The 20751-nt window shown below is 45.4% G+C and overlaps 1 protein-coding gene across 1 annotated transcript in view; it reads left to right on the top strand.

The window, feature by feature from the left end:
* The window catches only part of LOC126252319 (dynein axonemal intermediate chain 2), a 154111-nt gene extending 136103 nt beyond the window's left edge, over nucleotides 1-18008 (top strand). The window contains exons 7-8 of the mRNA XM_049953204.1: nucleotides 10514-10660; nucleotides 17787-18008. Coding sequence (XP_049809161.1) covers nucleotides 10514-10660; nucleotides 17787-18008 — 369 coding nt within the window. The remainder of the gene's footprint in view (nucleotides 1-10513; nucleotides 10661-17786) is intronic.
* Nucleotides 18009-20751: the final 2743 nt, after the last annotated feature.

Below are 20751 nucleotides of genomic sequence, written 5' to 3'. Positions count from 1 at the left end.
AATTACGCTCTCATTTGCCGAGACGATAGTTAGCATAGCCTTCAGCTACGTCATTTGCTACGACCTAGCAAGGCGCCATTATCATTTGCTATTTATCTTGTGATGCATGTACCGTCAGACCGATGTTCACCAATTATGGATTAAAGTTAAGTATTCCAGAAGCTACGTACCTTTTTTGCTAGTATAATTACTTTACCTGTTCCAGACCTCACGCCAGCCTGCGTGAGCTTAAACGCGTGCCAGTTGGCTACCTCCTAGTGGCTTGGCTGTCTTGCAAAGTCACAACAATAATCACTGGCTGAAACAGAAAACCCTTGGAGCTTGCAGAACGTTTATTACAGATCGACGAAAAAAAAAAAAACTATAGTCAAAAATTCTCCTTAAAGTCTGGCTACATAAGATCTAATCGGTCTAAAAACATTGTGGCAGCATAAGATATAATTCCAATGAGTAATCGCTCATCAGTTATTGAACTGTGCATTGTTCTTGACAAAAGAAGAAACAAAACAAAAAAGTATACAGATATATGTAACTGAAAACTATTATGTACTAACGCAAAGAGATGGAGCGCTTAAATGTCGAAAAACGAAACACTACTCACAAGGGAACCTCCCCATCGCACCCCCCTCAGATTTAGTTATAAGCTGGCACAGTGGATAGGCCTTGAAAAACTGAACACAGATCGATCGAGAAAACAGTAAGAAGTTGTGTGAAACTATGAAATAATAGGCAAAATATACAAACTGAGTAGTCCATGGGCAAGATATGCAACATCAAGAATAGTTTGAGATCAAGAACGCCGTGGTCTCGTGGTTAGCGTGAGCAGCTGCGGAACGAGAGGTCATTGCTTCTAGTCTTTCCTCTAGTGAAAATTTTACTTTTTTCGCAAAGTTATGATCTGTACGTTCGTTCATTGACGTCTCTGTTCACTGTAATAAGTTTAGTGTCTGTGTTTTGCGACCGCACCGCAAAACCGTGCGATTAGTAGACGAAAGGACGCGCCTCTCCAATGGGAACCGAAAACATTTGATCGCAAGGTCATAGGTCAACCGAGTCCTCCCCAGGAAAACACGTCTGATATATTCTGTACGACACTGGTGACGGCATGTGTGTCATATGATAGGAATATGTTGTCGACCCACCTAACTTGTACACTTGGCGAATGGGTAAAAGGATTCTTCTACCTTGCCCGATTTAGGTTCTCTTGTGGATGTGATAATCACTCTCAAAAAAGTGATGAAAAATGGTTCAAATGGCTCTGAGCACTATGGGACTCAACTGCTGTGGTCATCAGTCCCCTAGAACTTAGAACTACTTAAACCTAACTAACCTAAGGACATCACTCACATCCATGCCCGAGGCAGGATTCGAACCTGCGACCGTAGCAGTCGCACGGTTCCGGACTGCGCGCCTAGAACCGCGAGACCACCGCGGCCGGCGAAAACATAAGAGTTTGACAAATAAACTGAAAATGAAAAATTAAACTTTTTACACGAGGGAAGACTTGAACGAAAGACCGCTCGTTCAGCAGTTGCTCACGTTAACCACAGGACCACGGTGCTCCTGACCCTAGAGTGTCCTTGATGTTGCCTATGTTACGCATCAACTACTGAGTTTGTATATTTTGCTTATTTTTTCATAGTTCCACATAACTTCTTCCTGTTCTCTCGATTGATCTGTGTTCAGTTTTTCAAGGCCTATCCACTGTGCCAACTTATAACTAAGGCTGAGGGGGGTGCGATGGGGAGGTTCCCTTGTCAGTGACAATAAAATTCGGTACACAGGAAGGCTGATTTTTGGGATGAGCAATACTTCCACTGTCCATGTGCACCTTGCCGAAGTGAACGTATGGCAGGGCTGCCTTTCCGCCCCACCCCGCCCACAGTATTCGCGCGGCGCGAGATACTATGCCACAACCACAAAGCCGCGTGACATGGCGCAGGGCCGAGTCGCGTCTCAATTGGCGCGTGTGGCGCAGCGTGCTTTTTTGTAACTTCACAGATTCAAATTGGACCACGCAAATTGCGACACCACTGGGACGCGCCGCGCCTGCTTCAGGTCGCGTGGCGTTGTGGTTGTGGCACAGTTTCTCAAGCCGCAAATCACGCAAGTAAGGCAAAAATCATATATTTTTACTGAATAGTTTCTGTAAAATCATTTGAGAAATATTACAGGATGCGCGCATCGATTCTGTCAGCGCAGAGCGTCGCCAATCGTCGTGGGAAGCACGTGTACGTGTCACACTATGTGCAGGACCAGCGCGACATCTGCAGAAGGTGCGCGTCGCGCTGTAGTGTCGTGTCACGTCACACGTGCTACATTCGTCTCAATTGGCGCTTAGCCTGACGTACTTATCGACAGTGTCGGTATAGAGACAGGAATTAGTGATTTTGAGGTCATCATAGAGATTATGGTTACTAAATTAATAATTCCATAATCAAAAGCCGTGCGGGGTAGCCACGGAGTCTAACGCGCCTTGCCACGGTTCATGTGGTTCACCCCTTCGGAGGTTAGAGTCCTCCCTCGAGCATGGGTGCGTGTGTTGTCCTTTGGCGTAAGTTAGTTTAAGTTAGATTAAGTAGTGTGTAAGCCTAGGGATCGATGACCTCAGCAGTTTCGTCCCATAGGAACTGACCACCACCCACTACAACCAAACCTAGGGAAATTTTTATGTTGGAAAGAGAGGAAAAGCAGTTGTTAGAATCCCACTTAGACAATGAATAGAAATCACTACTTTCATTATTATGGACGTAGAGGAATTATGGGCAAAGTTTAAACCAGAGAAGTATGTGCCAAATAAGTGGATTAAGGACGAAAAAGACCCACCATGATTCAGTAAATTCAGTAACCCGCTGAAGAAACGGAGATTTTTACGCTTTCGTTTCAAAAAATAACGCAGAAAATATCGACAGGCAAAAGTTAGAAGAAATTCGTGCATCTATAAAATCGATACGTGAAGCATATAGCAAGTTCCACCGTCATACGTTAGCGAAAGAGCTTGCCGAGAACCCGAAAAAATTGTAATCCCATGGGTATCACTCACCGCGTCGAAAGCTTCTATTCAGTAACTCGTCGACGAATCTGCTGTCGCAAGAGAAGACAGCAAAAGAAATGCTGAAGATTTAATTTCGCGTGTAAAATATCATTGACGCAGGAGGATCGCACAGACATACTACCTTTTGACCGTCGAACAAAGTCCCAAGGGAGGACACAGAAATAGGCATCCCTGCCGTCGAGAAGCAGCTCAGAGTTGAAAACAAGTCGCCAGGTCCAGGTATAGGGTGCGGCACGTAAAGCCGGCCGCTAAAGCTAACTGACGCTCCTTCTCTGTCAAGTTTCAACAAAACTCCTCCAGGATTCCCAAATACGTCAGTGTTCACTAACGTCTCAGAGAATATGAGCTTCATAACGCGTGTGTCGGAAATGGCGCACCAGACACCAATCTTTTCGTCATGGAAGGGTACCTGGTGGATCGTGTGTGGTCGATCAATACCGGTTGTTTTGGGAATTCATGTACCAGACAGGTGGAATCACGCCTCGTCACTCATGCTGAGTCTTAGTGGGCATGAACAGAAATGAACTCTCTTCTGCATGTCAGGCTCCTTCAGTTCTTGCACAAAACTTATCAAGTATGATTTTAATATCAGACCCCTTAAAACACCAGAATGGAAACATCCCCCAGGCTGTGGCTGAGCCATGTCTCCGCAATATCCTTTCTTTCAGGAGTGCTAGTTCTGCAGGGTTCGCAGGAGAGCTTCTGTAAAGTTTGGAAGGTAAGAGGCGAGGTACTAACAGAAGTAAATCTGTGAGGACGGGGCGTGAGTCGTGCTTGGGTAGCTCAGTTGGTAGAGCACTTGCCCGCGAAAGGCAAAGGTCCCGAGTTCGAATCTCGGTCCGGCACACAGTTTTAATCTGCCAGGAAGTTTCCCTTAAAACACGTCTGTAACTTCTCTCACTAGCGTGAACCTGTTGACTCAGTCTCCTGGTTGACTTACGAGAACTTCTTGTCGTTATCTCCTGCACCTGCCTCTTTAATTCAGGTGTGGAGACAGGTGGTGGTCTACTCCTGGGAGCATTGTGAACCGGTGCTGCACGACGCCATCTTTCAATCAGTTCCTATATGGTGCTTTTTGCTGGCACAGAACGTCCTGGGAATTTCTTCCGAAACAAATTCTATGTTTTCACAAAAGATCCAGTGCGAATCAACGCTTCAACAATGGCAACATGCTCGGGTAATGAATACTGCATCATCACACACACAGCCGTGCGGGGTAGCCGCGCGGCTTCCCCCGTCGGAGGTTTGAGTCCTTCTCCGGGCATGAGCGTGTGTGTTGTCCTTAGCGTAAGTTAGTTAAAACCAGATTAACAAGTGTGTAAGCCAACGGACCGATGACCTCAGTACTTTGGTGGTGGTGGTTAGTGTTTAACGTCCCGTCGACAACGAGGTCATTAGAGACGGAGCGCAAGCTCGGGTTAGGGAAAGATTGGGAAGGAAATCGGCCGTGCCCTTTCAAAGGAACCATCCCGGCATTTGCCTGAAACGATTTAGGGAAATCACGGAAAACCTAAATCAGGATGGCCGGAGACGGGATTGAACCGTCGTCCTCCCGAATGTCAGTACTTTGGTCCTATAGGACCTTACCACTACCAATATCACACACACACTAACCCGACTTCACACAACGAGGCCGTTTTCTCAATTGCTTTCGAGAAGTTTCGCTGTCTGCGGCTGCAGCTGCCTTACACAACGAGTTCCACGCAGTGTCGGTACAGCAGAAGAAATGGTTAGTTTGTGCGCGACTGTTTGGACGGTGTTTCTCGTTTTCCATTATTATTGACGCGCGCGCACGCACTGGAACATTATCATTGTGTACGACGGGTCGTTATTACGTGCCGCTCCTGTAGTATCCCAATTCCGTTTTGTAGGGAGTACTCTTCGCGTTTGGCAGATTACTTAGCTTATGTCGTATCAAGTATCTCTCGCCCACCACAATGTTCCACGCGACTGGGAAAAAGCGCAGGCGACTCCTGAACATAAGAAAATAAAAGAACGGATCCGCAAAAGTACAGACCGATATCCTTAACATCGGTTTGCTGGAGAATTCTTGGGCATATTTTAAGTTTGAATATAATATCTTCCTTGAGACCTAAAAGCTTCTGTCCACAAATTCCGGAAACCGATTGAGGCAGTGTTACTCTGGAGACTGCTAACGAGCGTCAGAGCATAAGGGATTGGTTGTCAGATATGTGAGTGGCTCGAAGTAATAGAACCCATTAAGTTGTCTGGACGACGAGTTATTCGTCAGGGACAAGAGTATCGGCAAGAGAATTCCAGGTGAGTGTGACAGGGACAGCTCTTGTTCTTTATATAGGGCTACAGAAACGATCTGATGGATAGGGCCAGCAGCAATAAGCGGTTGGCCGGCCGCGGTGGTCTAGCGGTTCTAGGCGCGCAGTCCGGAACCGCGTGACTGCTACGGTCGCAGGTTCGAATCCTGCCTCGGGTATGGATGTGTGTGATGTCCTTAGGTTAGTTAGGTTTAAGTAGTTCTAAGTTCTAGGGGACTGATGACCACAGATGTTAAGTCCCATAGTGCTCAGAGCCAAGCCAATAAGCGGTTGTTTGCAGGTGACGCTGTAGTGAGGGGAGAGTATCGTTATTGAGTGACTGTAGGAGGATATTGAATGGCTCAGACAGAAAACATATTTACAAATGTCAAATCAAAAACACCTTCATCCGTCTTTAATTCCAATTTTATTTTACTTTAGCTACCAGTTACAATAAACAGTTTGGACAAGAAGAGAATAGAAGCTTTCGAAATGTGGTGCTACAGAAGAATGCTGAAGATTAGATGGGTAGACTACATAACTAATGAGGAGGTATTGAATAGAATTGGGGAGAAGAGGAGTTTGTGGCAAAACTTGACAAGAAGAAGGGACCGGTTGGTAGGACATATTCTGAGGCATCAAGGGATCACAAATTTAGCATTGGAGGGCAGCGTGGAGGGTAAAAATCGTAGAGGGAGACCAAGAGATGAATACACTAAGCAGATTCAGAAGGATGTAGGCTGCAGTAGGTACTGGGAGATGAAGAAGCTTGCACAGGATAGAGCAGCATGACGAGCTGCATCAAACCAGTCTCAGGACTGAAGACAACAACAAAAACCAGTTACTGTGTTACGCTACGCATTTTCAGGCCCCCTGACCGACGTGTAGGAAGATTACCATCTCCTGCACATTCGAAGTAACGGCCAGCATACTATCACTCGTATCCATAGACTTCTTTTTAACAACACGAACCCTTCGTTCATCAATTGCAGACTGGTCGGTCTGCAACTGATGAACGAAGGTTTCGCGTTGTTGAAAAGAAGTCTATGGATGAAAGTGACTGTATGTTGGCCACTATTTCAACTGTACAAGAGCTGAGATTCTTCTCACACGTCAGAGGATCTGAAGATGGCGTAATGTAACGCCAAAACTGGTAGCAAAAGTAAAATAAAATTCAGACGGCTAAAAGTGTTTTATATTGAACAGCCGATGTCCCGCAACCACCCTGTAAAAAATATGAAATTACAGAAATTATATTTGGTATGGTGAATGGTAGCTTGCTCTAAATGTAGAAAAAAATATAAGTTAAAGCAGGCGAGTAGGAAAAACAATCTTGTGATGTTCGAATCAATGTCAGTGGTGTGCTGCTTGACACAGTCATATCAATTAAGTATCTTGGCGTAACACTGAAATGGTACGAGCACCCAAGGTCGGTAGTAGTGAAGACGGATGGCCGACTTCGGTTTGTTGGGAGAATTCGTGGAAAGTGTAACTCATATACAAAGGAATCCATGCTTACGACACTAGTGCGATCTATTCTTGAGTACTGTTCGAGTGTTGGGCATCCGCATCAGGTCGCATTAAAAGAAGTGATCGAAGTCATTTACAGGTGTGATGGTAGATGTGTGATCGGTAGATTCGATCAACACGCGACTATTATGGAAATCCTGGGGGGAAGACGACATCCTTTTCGTGAAACGCTATTGGGATAATTTCGAGAACTGGCGTTACAAAAATGTTCAAACGTATGTGAATTCCTAAGGGACCACAGTGCTGAGCTCATCGGTCTCTAGGCTTACACCCACTTAACCTAACATGCTAAGTACAACACACACACCTATGCCCGAGGGAGGACTCGGACCTCCGGCGGGAGTGGCCGTGCAATCCGTGATCTGGCGCCTCAAACCGCGCGGCAACTGGCATTTGCAGGTGACTAGAACGATTCTACACTCCTGGAAATTGAAATAAGAACACCGTGAATTCATTGTCCCAGGAAGGGGAAACTTTATTGACACATTCCTGGGGTCAGATACATCACATGATCACACTGACAGAACCACAGGCACATAGACACAGGCAACAGAGCATGCACAATGTCGGCACTAGTACAGTGTATATCCACCTTTCGCAGCAATGCAGGCTGCTATTCTCCCATGGAGACGATCGTAGAGATGCTGGATGTAGTCCTGTGGAACGGCTTGCCATGCCATTTCCACCTGGCGCCTCAGTTGGACCAGCATTCGTGCTGGACGTGTAGACCGCGTGAGACGACGCTTCATCCAGTCCCAAACATGCTCAATGGGGGACAGATCCGGAGATCTTGCTGGCCAGGGTAGTTGACTTACACCTTCTAGAGCACGTTGGGTGGCACGGGATACATGCGGACGTGCATTGTCCTGTTGGAACAGCAAGTTCCCTTGCCGGTCTAGGAATGGTAGAACGATGGGTTCGATGACGGTTTCGATGTACCGTGCACTATTCAGTGTCCCCTCGACGATCACCAGTGGTGTACGGCCAGTGTAGGAGATCGCTCCCCACACCATGATGCCGGGTGTTGGCCCTGTGTGCCTCGGTCGTATGCAGTCCTGATTGTGGCGCTCACCTGCACGGCGCCAAACACGCATACGACCATCATTGGCACCAAGGCACAAGCGACTCTCATCGCTGAAGACGACACGTCTCCATTCGTCCCTCCATTCACGCCTGTCGCGACACCACTGGAGGCGGGCTGCACGATGTTGGGGCGTGAGCGGAAGACGGCCTAACGGTGTGCGGCACCGTAGCCCAGCTTCATGGAGACGGTTGCGAATGGTCCTCGCCGATACCCCAGGAGCAACAGTGTCCCAAATTTGCTGGGAAGTGGCGGTGCGGTCCCCTACGGCAGTGCGTAGGATCCTACGGTCTTGGCGTGCATCCGTGCGTCGCTGCGGTCCGGTCCCAGGTCGACGGGCACGTGCACCTTCCGCCGACCACTGGCGACAACATCGATGTACTGTGGAGACCTCACGCCCCACGTGTTGAGCAATTCGGCGGTACGTCCACCCGGCCTCCCGCATGCCCACTATAGGCCCTCGCTCAAAGTCCGTCAACTGCACATACGGTTCACGTCCACGCTGTCGCGGCATGCTACCAGTGTTAAAGACTGCGATGGAGCTCCGTATGCCACGGCAAACTGGCTGACACTGACGGCGGCGGTGCACAAATGCTGCGCAGCTAGCGCCATTCGACGGCCAACACCGCGGTTCCTGGTGTGTCCGCTGTGCCGTGCGTGTGATCATTGCTTGTACAGCCCTCTCGCAGTGTCCGGAGCAAGTATGGTGGGTCTGACACACCGGTGTCAATGTGTTCTTTTTTCCATTTCCAGGAGTGTATTTCCGCCAACATGTACTTCATGTAAGGACCACGAAGGCAAGATAAGGAAAATTGGTGCTCATACGCAGGCATATAGACAGTTGTATTTTTCCCGCTTCGTTTGCGAGAGGAACAAGAGAGGAAATGACTAGTAGTGGTACGAGCTTGACTGAAAAGTAATGCCTCCACCTTCGTAACTGTTCAACAGTTGGTAGCATTGGTATGCGGCAGGTACTGGCTTGTTCCTTAGCCTCTTCTCTACAGCTCCAGTTGGCGGGAAGCCTTAGCATTGAACGGTTGTGTTGTTACAGTGTAAAGTACGGAACCCTGCGCAGACGGTCGGTCAGTGCGATTTAAGCAACGTGCAGTCATTGAATTCTTGACAGCAGAAGGTGTCACCCCAAAGGAGATTCATCAGAAAATGAAAGCAGTTTATGGTGATTGTGTTGATGTGAGTACTGTGCCTCTTCATTCTCGTAACGCGAGAGGAGTTCCTGGCAAATTTCAAGTCTACATCAGGAGTCAGCATCCGGGGTACCCATCGTGCACAGATCTGCCGATAGCCAAGCAAAGCAATAATGTGACCCACACGTTATTTTGAAATGCCGATTGTGCTTGCAGTTTCTCTCTGTGTGATACAACGGTCGTCCTGAATCAATCTGTAAATATTTTGCTTGTGAAACTCGATGCTCGATGTCACAGGACGTCCAACTCTTCGTTTGTCACGCAGGTCAGATGTTCCCGCCTCAACATCTTTAAACTTATTCGCCCAACGCTGCACACTACTCGCATCAACACAATCATGTAAACTGCTTTCATTCTCTGATGAATCTCCTTTGGGGTGACACCTTCTCCTGTCAAGAATTCAATGACTGCACGTGGCTTAAATCGCATTGACCGACCGGCTGCTCAGGGTCCGTACTTTAAACGGTAACAACACAACCGTTCAATGCTAAGGCTTCTCGCCAACTGGAGCTGTAGAGAAGAGGCTACGGAACAAGCCAGTACCTGCCGCATACCAATGCTGCCAACTGTTGAAGAGTTACGAAGGTGGAGGCATTACTTTTCAGTCAACCCTCGTACGAGGTATCCTTCGCCATGTACCATGTGGTGGCTTGCAGTGTATGCATGTAGGCGTAGATGTAGAATCCTTGTAGGATGGAACGATTGGTAGAAGATGACCGTTTGGAAGATCAGTATGAGTTCGTGAGACATGTAAGAACATGCGAAGCAAAACTGACCCTTAAACGTATCTTAGAAGATACGCTATGAAAGACAATCTACGTTTACAGAATTTAGAGATTTAAAGGTTTCAGCGGTAGAAGTTACTACTCCTCAATTTCACAAAGATTAATCTGATAACAAGAACCATATGCTAGTAAAAAGTAGGCCCAATTTGTACCTCTAGAAAACATTGTCCATTGTATAAATTGTTTTGCCTTCTTGTACTTATGTTCTTGTCTTTGAATTTTAAAAGCGAATAACATGCAATGACTCAAAGCGACGCTCATATAGGTCTGCATTTTCTTTCACTGATCCTGTCAAAATGTTTACTGAATAGGTCGAACTAGGGTTTTGTATGCTACCTTCTTCGAGGGTGGACTACACTTCCCGAGGATTTTTCCAATGAGTCTCATTCTGGATTTTGCCCTTCTCTGTGATTAGTTTTATGTAGCCATTCCACTTTAAACAGTTCCGTACGGGTAAAGTCGGGTTTCCAAAAAGAGGATTGTGTGTTGCTTGCTTATCAGACATGTGAAACTGCTTTTGTATACGACTCTCAATAAAACTGCACATCAGAGAAAATCTAAGGGATTATTTTTGAATTCCACAGGTGTGTGACGATCCACTAAGATGTCTTAGCATCAGTGACAACGGTCAGATGATAGCTGTGGGAAGTGACATGGGCACTGTGTACCTTGTGGAGATCTCTGAAAACCTGGCCGAGCTGCAGAAGAACGACAAACCGTTGCTCACAGCTGTAAGTTTCCACCGTCTGTCTTTATAACATTTAATTTCAGGCAGGACTTGTAACAAATAAGATCTAATGGAGACACACCCTAAAATGCGTGCTTTCCATGCTTGGAACCATTTCGTTGTTCCTGTGCACCATCCACCTTTACGGGGAACAGTATTACAAATCTCCATAACAGTCATCCGAGGGTTACACAGAAGTCTCTTGGACAGATAACCACGAATTACGAGTGCCGGTTAAGCATCAATTTATGGTTGTTCACAGTCTACGATCATCTCTTAAAACTACTCAGTCCTTAGCAACGCTTCACGGACTGGGAGCATCTGCTCGCCTTGTGGCACACACTGCCTCCTGGAAGATGTGCCTTTGGCAGTTCGAAGGATCATGTGACAACTTCATGATGGTCTTTCAGCCAACTTCCACTCTACAGCTGGGAGGCACCTCGACATCTTTCGCTCTAACTGAATCAGGTAAGACAGTTCAGTAGCACGATCTTCAGACACTGGGACAGCCCACTCCTGTTGCTCTGTGACGTCATCGGATGTAAGCTGATGCGGTTGAATAATTCCTCAGAGTCCATGGCGCGTTACTTCAAACACTTCCTCTAAGCCACATTATAGTGCGTCGGCCAATAGAATGTACTGTTCACAGCCATGTAATGTGTGAATAAGATTCCATCTACTGAAATACTGAACCTGCCGATACGACCCGTCTCTTTTGCCCCTTGAAGACATCAGAATGGTGGACATTATCCATTCATCCAAACCCGATAAATGTAAAGTACATACCGTAACAAATGATACAGTTATTCTGATAACATCACATTCAATGGTTTCGCAAACTCACAACCAAACTGTCACTTTCCAGTTGTAAATAACTATTTCTTTTTATCAACAATCGCAAGTATGTCAGACACACATTTGCAGATTTATTTTCGAAATTCGAAAGTTCCGCTAGTTGCACCAGCTGTGTTATTGAAGTTAACGATGGAATCCCATGTAAACGGTCACAGGAAGTCATAATGGAAGAAGTAGGTTTCCGTAATTTTCATGTTTCAACAAATTTCCAGTTTTATTGTTTTCTTCTCTTTTACAAAAGATTTTGTCAGTAGCTTTTTACAAATTTGAATTTGACTGACATCGTAGTTGTAATGCCTAACATATTCTGAATTCATACGTAATAGATAAAAAAGTTCTAATTCAACGTTCGACGTTACAGAACAGAGTATTCAACTCGTAATGATTGACAGATAACAAAATCGGCATTTCTTTTCGTTACAGAACTTTATTTCATTTATGAAAGAAGTACGGGCTTAAATTTGCACATAAGATGGATCAGTTTCAATAAAATATGGTTACATTACAGCGTTGGACCCAAGTTTTGTTTTTGAGTCCTTGTTTTACTGTTTATAAACCTACCGTACATGTTGCGAAAATATCGACACCCTTTATTGATTTAAACGATCGACCGCGTATTAAAATCTTCAGTAAACTACCCGATCCACTCATCTACATTTATACTCCGCAAGCCACACAACGGTGTGTGGCGGAGGGCACTTTACGTGCCACTGTCATTACCTCCCTTTCCTGTTCCAGTCGCGTATGGTTCGCGGGAAGAACGACTGTCTGAAAGCCTCCGTGCGCGCTCTAATCTCTCTAATTTTACATTCGTGATCTCCTCGGGAGGTACAAGTAGGGGGAAGCAATATATTCGATACCTCATCCAGAAACGCACCCTCTCGAAACCTGGCGAGCAAGCTACACCGCGATGCAGAGCGCCTCTCTTGCAGAGTCTGCCACTTGAGTTTATTAAACATCTCCGTAACGCTATCACGGTTACCAAATAACCCTGTGACGAAACGCGCCGCTCTTCTTTGGATCTTCTCTACCTCCTCCGTCAACCCGATCTGGTACGGATCCCACACTGATGAGCAATACTCAAGTATAGGTCGAACGAGTGTTTTGTAAGCCACCTCCTTTGTTGATGGACTACATTTTCTAAGCACTCTCCCAATGAATCTCAACCTGATACCCGCGTTACCAACAATTAATTTTATATGATCATTCCACTTCAAATCGTTCCGCACGCATACTCCCAGATATTTTACAGAAGTAACTGCTACCAGTGTTTGTTCCGCTATCATATAATCATACAATAAAGGATCCTTCTTTCTATGTATTCGCAATACATTACATTTGTCTATGTTAAGGGACAGTTACCACTCCCTGCACCAAGTGCCTATCCGCTGCAGATCTTCCTGCATTTTGCTACAATTTTCTAATGCTGCAACTTCTCTGTATACTACAGCATCATCCGCGAAAAGCCGCATGGAACTTCCGACACTATCTACTAGGTCATTTATATATATTGTGAAAAACAATGGTCCCGTAACACTCCCCTGTGGCACGCCAGAGGTTACTTTAACGTCTGTAGACGTCTCTCCATTGATAACAACATGCTGTGTTCTCTTTGCTAAAAACTCTTCAATCCAGCCACACAGCTGGTCTGATATTCCGTAGACTCTTACTTTGTTTATCAGGCGACAGTGCGGAACTGTATCGAACGCCTTCCGGAAGTCAAGAAAAATAGCATCTACCTGGGAGCCTGTATCTAATATTTTCTGGGTCTCATGAACAAATAAAGCGAGTTGGGTCTCACACGATCGCTGTTTCCGGAATCCATGTTGATTCCTACATAGTAGATTCTGGGTTTCCAAAAACGACATGATACTCCAGCAAAAAACATGTTCTAAAATTCTACAACAGATCGACGTCAGAGATATAGGTCTATAGTTTTGCGCATCTGCTCAACGACCCTTCTTGAAGACTGGGACTACCTGTGCTCTTTTCCAATCATTTGGAACCCTCCGTTCCTCTAGAGACTTGCGGTACACGGCTGTTAGAAGGGGGGCAAGTTCTTTCGCGTACTCTGTGTAGAATCGAATTGGTATCCCGTCAGGTCCAGTGGACTTTCCTCTGTTGAGTGATTCCAGTTGCTTTTCTATTCCTTGGACACTTATTTCGATGTCAGCCATTTTTTCGTTTGTGCGAGGATTTAGAGAAGGAACTGCAGTGCGGTCTTCCTCTGTGAAACAGCTTTGGAAAAAGGTGTTTAGTATTTCAGCTTTACGCGTGTCATCCTCTGTTTCAATGCCATCATCATCCCAGAGTGTCTGGATATGCTGTTTCGAGCCACTTACTGATTTAACGTAAGACCAGAACTTCCTAGGATTTTCTGTCAAGTCGGTACATAGAATTTTACTTTCGAATTCACTGAACGCTTCACGCATAGCCCTCCTTACGCTAACTTTGACATCGTTTAGCTTCTGTTTGTCTGAGAGGTTTTGGCTGCGTTTAAACTTGGAGTGAAGCTCTCTTAGCTTTCGCAGTAGTTTCCTAACTTTGTTGTTGTACCACGGTGGGTTTTTCCCATCCCTCACAGTTTTACTCGGCACGTACCTGTCTAAAACGCATTTTACGATTGCCTTGAACTTTTTCCATAAACACTCAACATTGTCAGTGTCGGAACAGAAATTTTCATTTTGATCTGTTAGGTAGTCTGAAATCTGCCTTCTATTACTCTTGCTAAACAGATAAACCTTCCTTCATTTTTTTATATTCCTATTAACTTCCATATTCAGGGATGCTGCAACGGCCTTATGATCACTGATTCCCTGTTCTGCACATACAGAGTCGAAAAGTTCGGGTCTGTTTGTTATCAGTAGGTCCAAGATGTTATCTCCACGAGTCGGTTCTCTTTTTTATTGCTCGAGGTAAGTTTCGGATAGTGCACTCAGTATAATGTCACTCAATGCTCTGTCCCTACCACCAGTCCTAAACATCTGAGTGTCCCAGTCTATATCTGGTAAATTGAAATCTCCACCTAAGACTATAACATGCTGAGAAAATTTATGTGAAATGTATTCCAAATTTTCTCTCATTTGTTCTGCCACTAATGCTGCTGAGTCGGGAGGTCGGTAAAAGGAGCCAATTATTAACCTAGCTCGGTTGTTGAGTGTAACCTCCACCCATAATAATTCACAGGAACTATCCACTTCTACTTCACTACAGGATAAACTACTACTAACAGCGACGAACACTCCACCACCGGTTGCATGCAATCTATCCTTTCTAAACACCGTCTGTACCTTTGTAAAAATTTCGGCAGAATTTATCTCTGGCTTCAGCCATCTTTCTGTACCTATAACGATTTCAGCTTCGGTGCTTTCTATCAGCGCTTGAAGTTCCGTTACTTTACCAACGCAGCTTCGACAGTTGACAATTACAATACCGATTGCTGCTTGATCCCCGCATGTCCTGACTTTGCCCCGCACCCGTTGAGGCTGTTGCCCTTTCTGTACTTGCCCAAGGCCATCTAACCTAAAAAACCGCCCAGCCCACGCCACACAACCCCTGCTACCCGTGTAGCCGCTTCTTGCGTGTAGTGGACTCCTGACCTATCCAGCGGAACCCGAAACCCCACCACCCTATGGCGCAAGTCGAGGAATCTGCAGCCCACATGGTCGCAGAACCGTCTCAGCCTCTGATTCAGACCCTCCACTCGGCTCTGTACCAAAGGTCCGCAGTCAGTCCTGTCGACGATGCTGCAGATGGCGAGCTCTGCTTTCATCCCGCTAGCGAGACTGGCAGTCTTCACCAAATCAGATAGCCGACGGAAGCCAGAGAGGATTTCCTCCGATCCATAGCGACACACATCATTGGTGCCGACATGAGCGACCACCTGCAGATGGGTGCATCCTGGTACGGATCCCACACTGATGAGCAATACTCAAGTATAGGTCGAACTAGTGTTTTGTAAGCCACAGCTACGATTTCGTATACATATTCGTTGCCTTCTCCAGCTCTCATCTATCGACTACCCTAGACCTAAGGTTACGCTACGGTACAGCGTGTCGCTTCGACATACAGTAATTAAAAATACTTTGTGGAGGTGGTGTTGTACAACTTTAGTGAATGTTAAGGACTGTATTATGCGATACACTGCTGTAACGGCATATTTTACTAGCGACAATCGATGTCAGTCAAGGATCAGACCATCATCAGGTCCTAAAACCATCGCACCCACGACTTTGCGTAATTGGAATAATATGCATCTGATGTGCATTGTTCCATCATTGGTACTAGCTGTAAATACGTAGCATTATTGTTGGATGTGAGGTCCGCCAGTTATGCAAAACACCGTTTTTCTCCGTACTCAAACATGTTTCGGCACCACTGTGCCATCATCAGTGGGTTTTCGTTTTTATTTATTCTGCAATGCGAACATTTTTGTTAAATGATTATAAAATTATGTGCATTTTTAGTTCAAACAACAGATCGTTTCTTTTTGTAAATACCTTTACATTTGGTGTGCATGAATTTCCTGGATCACTTGTGTGTTAATTACTACAGGTAGCTTGTCATCTGTAACCAAACGAAGTTGATGAGAAAATTTTTTGCTGGGAGTTAACCTATCTTCTAGAGTGTAATTCAGTTTTTCACGATGTTTTCGCACCTATATTCGTTTTTACTTACGTTTTCGTGTCGTAGGTACTTCCATTCTCCGCATAATGCTGAGGTGTTGTGATGTACACGTAATTATAACAAGTATTTTTCACAAATAACGTAGTAAAACACTTTTCACTTCACTAGAACACAATGTGACTGGTTTCTTATGTGTCCCAGCCCAGTGAAATGGTTCAAATGGCTCTGAGCACTATGGGACTTAACTTCTGAGGTCATCAGTCCCCTAGAACTTAGAACTACTTAAACCTAACTAACCTAAGGACATCACACACACCCATGCCCGAGGCAGGATTCGAACCTGCGACCGTAGCGGTCGTGCGGTTCCAGACTGTAGCGCCTAGAACCGCTCGGCCATCCTTGCCGGCACAGCCCAGGGTGGCCGGCACAGCCCAGCCAGTGTTCATTTGTTCACCAGAGAGTTCGGCGCCAAATTTGAATTTGGTCTGGGACACACAACAAACCACACACTGTGTTCTGGTGAAGTGAAAAGTGTTTTACTACGTTATTGGTGAAAAATACTTGTTATAGTTACGTGTGCATCACAACACCTCAGCATTATGCGGAGAATGGAAGTACTTGCACCACGAAAACGTAAGTAAAAACGATTATAGACGCGAAAACATCGCGAAAAACTGAATTACATTCTAGAAGATAGGTTAACTCCCAGCAAAAAAATTTTCTCATCAACTTCGTTTGGTTGCAGCTGACAAGCTACCTGTAGTGATTAACACACAAGTGATCCAGAAAATTCATGCACACCAAATGTAAAGGTATTTACAAAAAGAAACGATCTGTTGTTTGAACTAAAAATGCACATAATTTTATAATCATTTAACAAAAATGTTCACATTGCAGAATAAATAAAAACGAAAACCCACTGATAGTGGCATAGTGGTGCCGAAACATGTTTGGGTACTGAGAAAAACGGTGTTTTGCGTAACTGGCGGACCTCACATCCAACAATTTTAACTGCAAACACGGCCAATACAAGGAGCTGCAAATCAAAATGATGGATACGTAACATAATGTTCTTTTATGCTCATAGACGTATTTGTCTGGTATACTCATGCACTCAGAACACCAAACACTCCACGTATCAGTCCATGAATATACCGCAGATATACGTGTATGGGGTTAAGTGGACATAATGTTAAGTTTCAGAGCTAATATCAATGGTGGAACAATGTAATCTGATAACTGTTATTCCATTTATGCAAATGCATAGCTGAGAAGGTTCTTGGACCCAACGTTAGTCTGATCATAGACCGAAATCTATCGTGTCTAATAAAATATAACGTAACAGTTGTGTTTTGCGTAATGTAGTTCTTAATAAAAAAAAACTACATACGATGTGGTACCCAAATATATTCTTGTTAGTATTCTGTTGTCTGTTTACTCACATATGCCGTCGAAAGCCCCAAAACTATTACGTCACGGCTAAAAGGTAATTGCGGTATCTGTAGGTTCGACACACTAACATGCGGCACGGAAGCTATGCGCTTCTGGACGTATGTGTATTAGACCTTGTTTGTTCTTTATCCTCTCAGGAGTCGTCTTTCGTAGTCTGTATCTATACTGTTTAGACCGACGTGCAGATATCGTTGCAGATGCTGGATCGCGAAAGCCGCAGAGAGAAGATTCTGGAAGCGCGCATCCGCGAGCTCAGACTGAAGCAGAAGGTGAAGTCAGGGCCCGCCAGGGAGGCGGCGCTGAAGGAGAAGGCGGCGCAGGCGGCGCAGCGGACGTCCAGCGACGCGGTGCTGGCCCAGGTCGAGGCCGACTTCCGCGCCACCATTGAGAACGTGAGCAGCCGTACATCTCTGTCGTAGCTACATAATGCATGTGACCTACCCCTGATTACTGTTTTGTAATAAGTGGGCAACAACCACAGTACGCTGATAAACTAGCGGATGTTTTATAGGATGTCACTGTAACTTAGTAAAACCGTTTTTCCTTACTGCTGGTGATACACAAGGCAGAAAAAAATAGTTTGCATAAAATTTCAGGTAAAATTCCTCAGACATTGAGGAATAAAATACACTACTGGCCATTAAAATTGCTACATCACGAAGATGACGTACTACAGACGCCAAATTTAACCGACAGGAAGAAGATGCTGTGATATGCAAATGATTAGCTTTTCAGAGCATTCACACAAGGTTGGCGCCGGTGGCGACACCTGCAACGTGCTGACATGAGGAAAGTTTCAAACCGATTTCTCATACACAAACAGCAGTTGACCGGCGTTGCCTGGTGAAACGTTGTTGTGATGCCTCCTGGAAGGAGGAAAAATGCGTCCCATCGCGTTTCCGTCTTTGATAAAGGTCGGATTGTATCCTATCGTGATTGCGGTTTATCGTATCGCGACACTGCTGCTCGCGTTGGTCGAGATCCAATGACTGTTAGCAGAATATGGAATCAGTGGGTTCAGGACGGTAATACGGAACGCCGTGCTGGACCCCAACGGCCTCGTATCACTGGCAGTCGAGATGACAGGCATCTTATCCGCATGGCTGTAACGGATCGTGCAGCCACATCTCGATCCCTGAGTCAACAGATGGGGACGTTTGCAAGACAACAACTATCTGCACGAACAGCTCGACGACGTTTGCAGCAGCATGGACTATCAGATCGGAGAACATGGCTGCGGTTACCCTTGACGCTGCATCACAGACAGGAGCGCCTGCGATGGTGTACTCAACGACGAACCTGGGTGCACGAATGGCAAAACGTCATTTTTTCGGATGACTCCAGGTTCTGTTTACAGCATCGTGATGGTCGCATCCGTGTTTGGTGACATCGCAGTGAACACACATTGGAAGCGTGTATTCGTCATCGCCATACTGACGTATCACCCGGCGTGATGGTATGGGGTGCCACTGGTTACACGTCTCGGTCACCTCTTGTTCGCAATGACGGCTCTTTGAACAGTGGTCGCTACATTTCAGATGTGTTACGACCCGTGGCTCTACCTGTCATTCGATCCCTGCGAAACCCTACATTTCAGCAGGATAATGCACGACCGCATGTTGCAGGTCCTGTACGGGCCTTTCTGGATACAGAAAATGTTCGACTACTGCCCTAGCCAGCACATTCTCCAGATCTCTCACCAATTGAAAACATCTGGTCAATGGTGGTCGAGCAACTGGCTCGTCACAATACGCCAGTCACTACTCTTGATGAACTGTGGTATCGTGTTGAAGCTGCATGGGCAGCTGTACCTGTACACGCCATCCAAGCTCTGTTTGACTCAATGCCCAGGCTTATTAAGGCCGTTATTACGGCCAGAGGTGGTTGTTCTGGGTACTGATTTCTCAGGATCTATGCACCCAAATTGCGTGAAAATGTAATCACATGTCAGTTCTAGTATAATATATTTGTCCCATGAATACCCGTTTAGCATCTGCATTTCTTTTTGGTGTAGCAATTTTGATGGCCAGTAGTGTATGTTACACGGACACGAGTCCAGGAACGACTAATTTTCATGTTAGAGCTCATTTCCTACCTCTCTTCATAATCACGCTAACCGTGGGGAACACACGGAAACAAAAATGTGTACCTGCATTACATAAAATGTTTCCTTACATCAAATGGTCAAAATACACTTCTGGTTACGAAATTCTTAGGTTCACCGCCACTCTGTTTCAATTTAACGCAGGTAACGTTGATGTGTGACTAGCTTCATTGCTTGTGTTGTCATTGTTCAATGTTCATTGTTCTACTAGAATCAAGCAAGTAGCGTCTTAATTGACTTGATTTCCGGCACAGAACAATAAAACTGCACCAAAATGCCGAGTTGGCAGATGCTCATTTGCTGTACGGGAAAGCAGATGACCGTGTGCGTGACGCTCAGCGTTTGTCTCGGGAACGACGCTGCCCCGACAAGAGGATGTTTGAAGGAACTTAAGTAGTAGGAAGATGGCGCTATCAGCGCAATTTTGATATAAAATTGATATGCAGATTAATTAAATTAGTCAATTAATTACCCTCCACCCCAAACATGCCTACCCTCCTAGATGACGTCATGTGTTTTTCTCAGCCTGCATGTAGGTCCCGAAACCCTCCTTCCTCCCCACACCTTACCATTTCCCTCCCCCACCTACGCTATTGGTAGGAATTTAGAATTAAAAATGGCAGTTTCATTTATGGTACTCGAACCCTGGTTCTTCTGGATGGAAAGGCCAAGTGCAGCACGCAACACATGGAATCTGCCCAGATGCGGCAGAGGAAGGTTAGGTTAGTGTTCTTTATTTATTTTGGATGAGAAACTGAAGTTAAGATCGCTCCTAATTACGTAATTAATCATACAGATCAGTTCTATTTACACAACTATAAGCATATCGCTAAACAAGGACTGCCTAAAATCGCAATAGAGCTAAAAAATTGACGATGCCATCCAACTGGTGTTATGCACAGGGAAAAAATTTCACATTATCACTCAAAAATAGTGACAGGCGTAGTTAAAACGTACCCTTCACCTGGCGGAAAGAATGCTGGGGTGTAAGATAATATATCTTTTTATGTGGGAAATATATTCAACTAACGAGATGCTGATGTCGGACAGAGAGGGGT

The sequence above is a fragment of the Schistocerca nitens genome, chromosome 4 (genome assembly GCF_023898315.1).
Source record: "Schistocerca nitens isolate TAMUIC-IGC-003100 chromosome 4, iqSchNite1.1, whole genome shotgun sequence".
NCBI classification, from domain to species: domain Eukaryota; kingdom Metazoa; phylum Arthropoda; class Insecta; order Orthoptera; family Acrididae; genus Schistocerca; species Schistocerca nitens.
The sequence above is the reverse complement of the archived record's forward strand: the minus strand, read 5'-3'. Positions and strand labels throughout refer to the sequence as shown.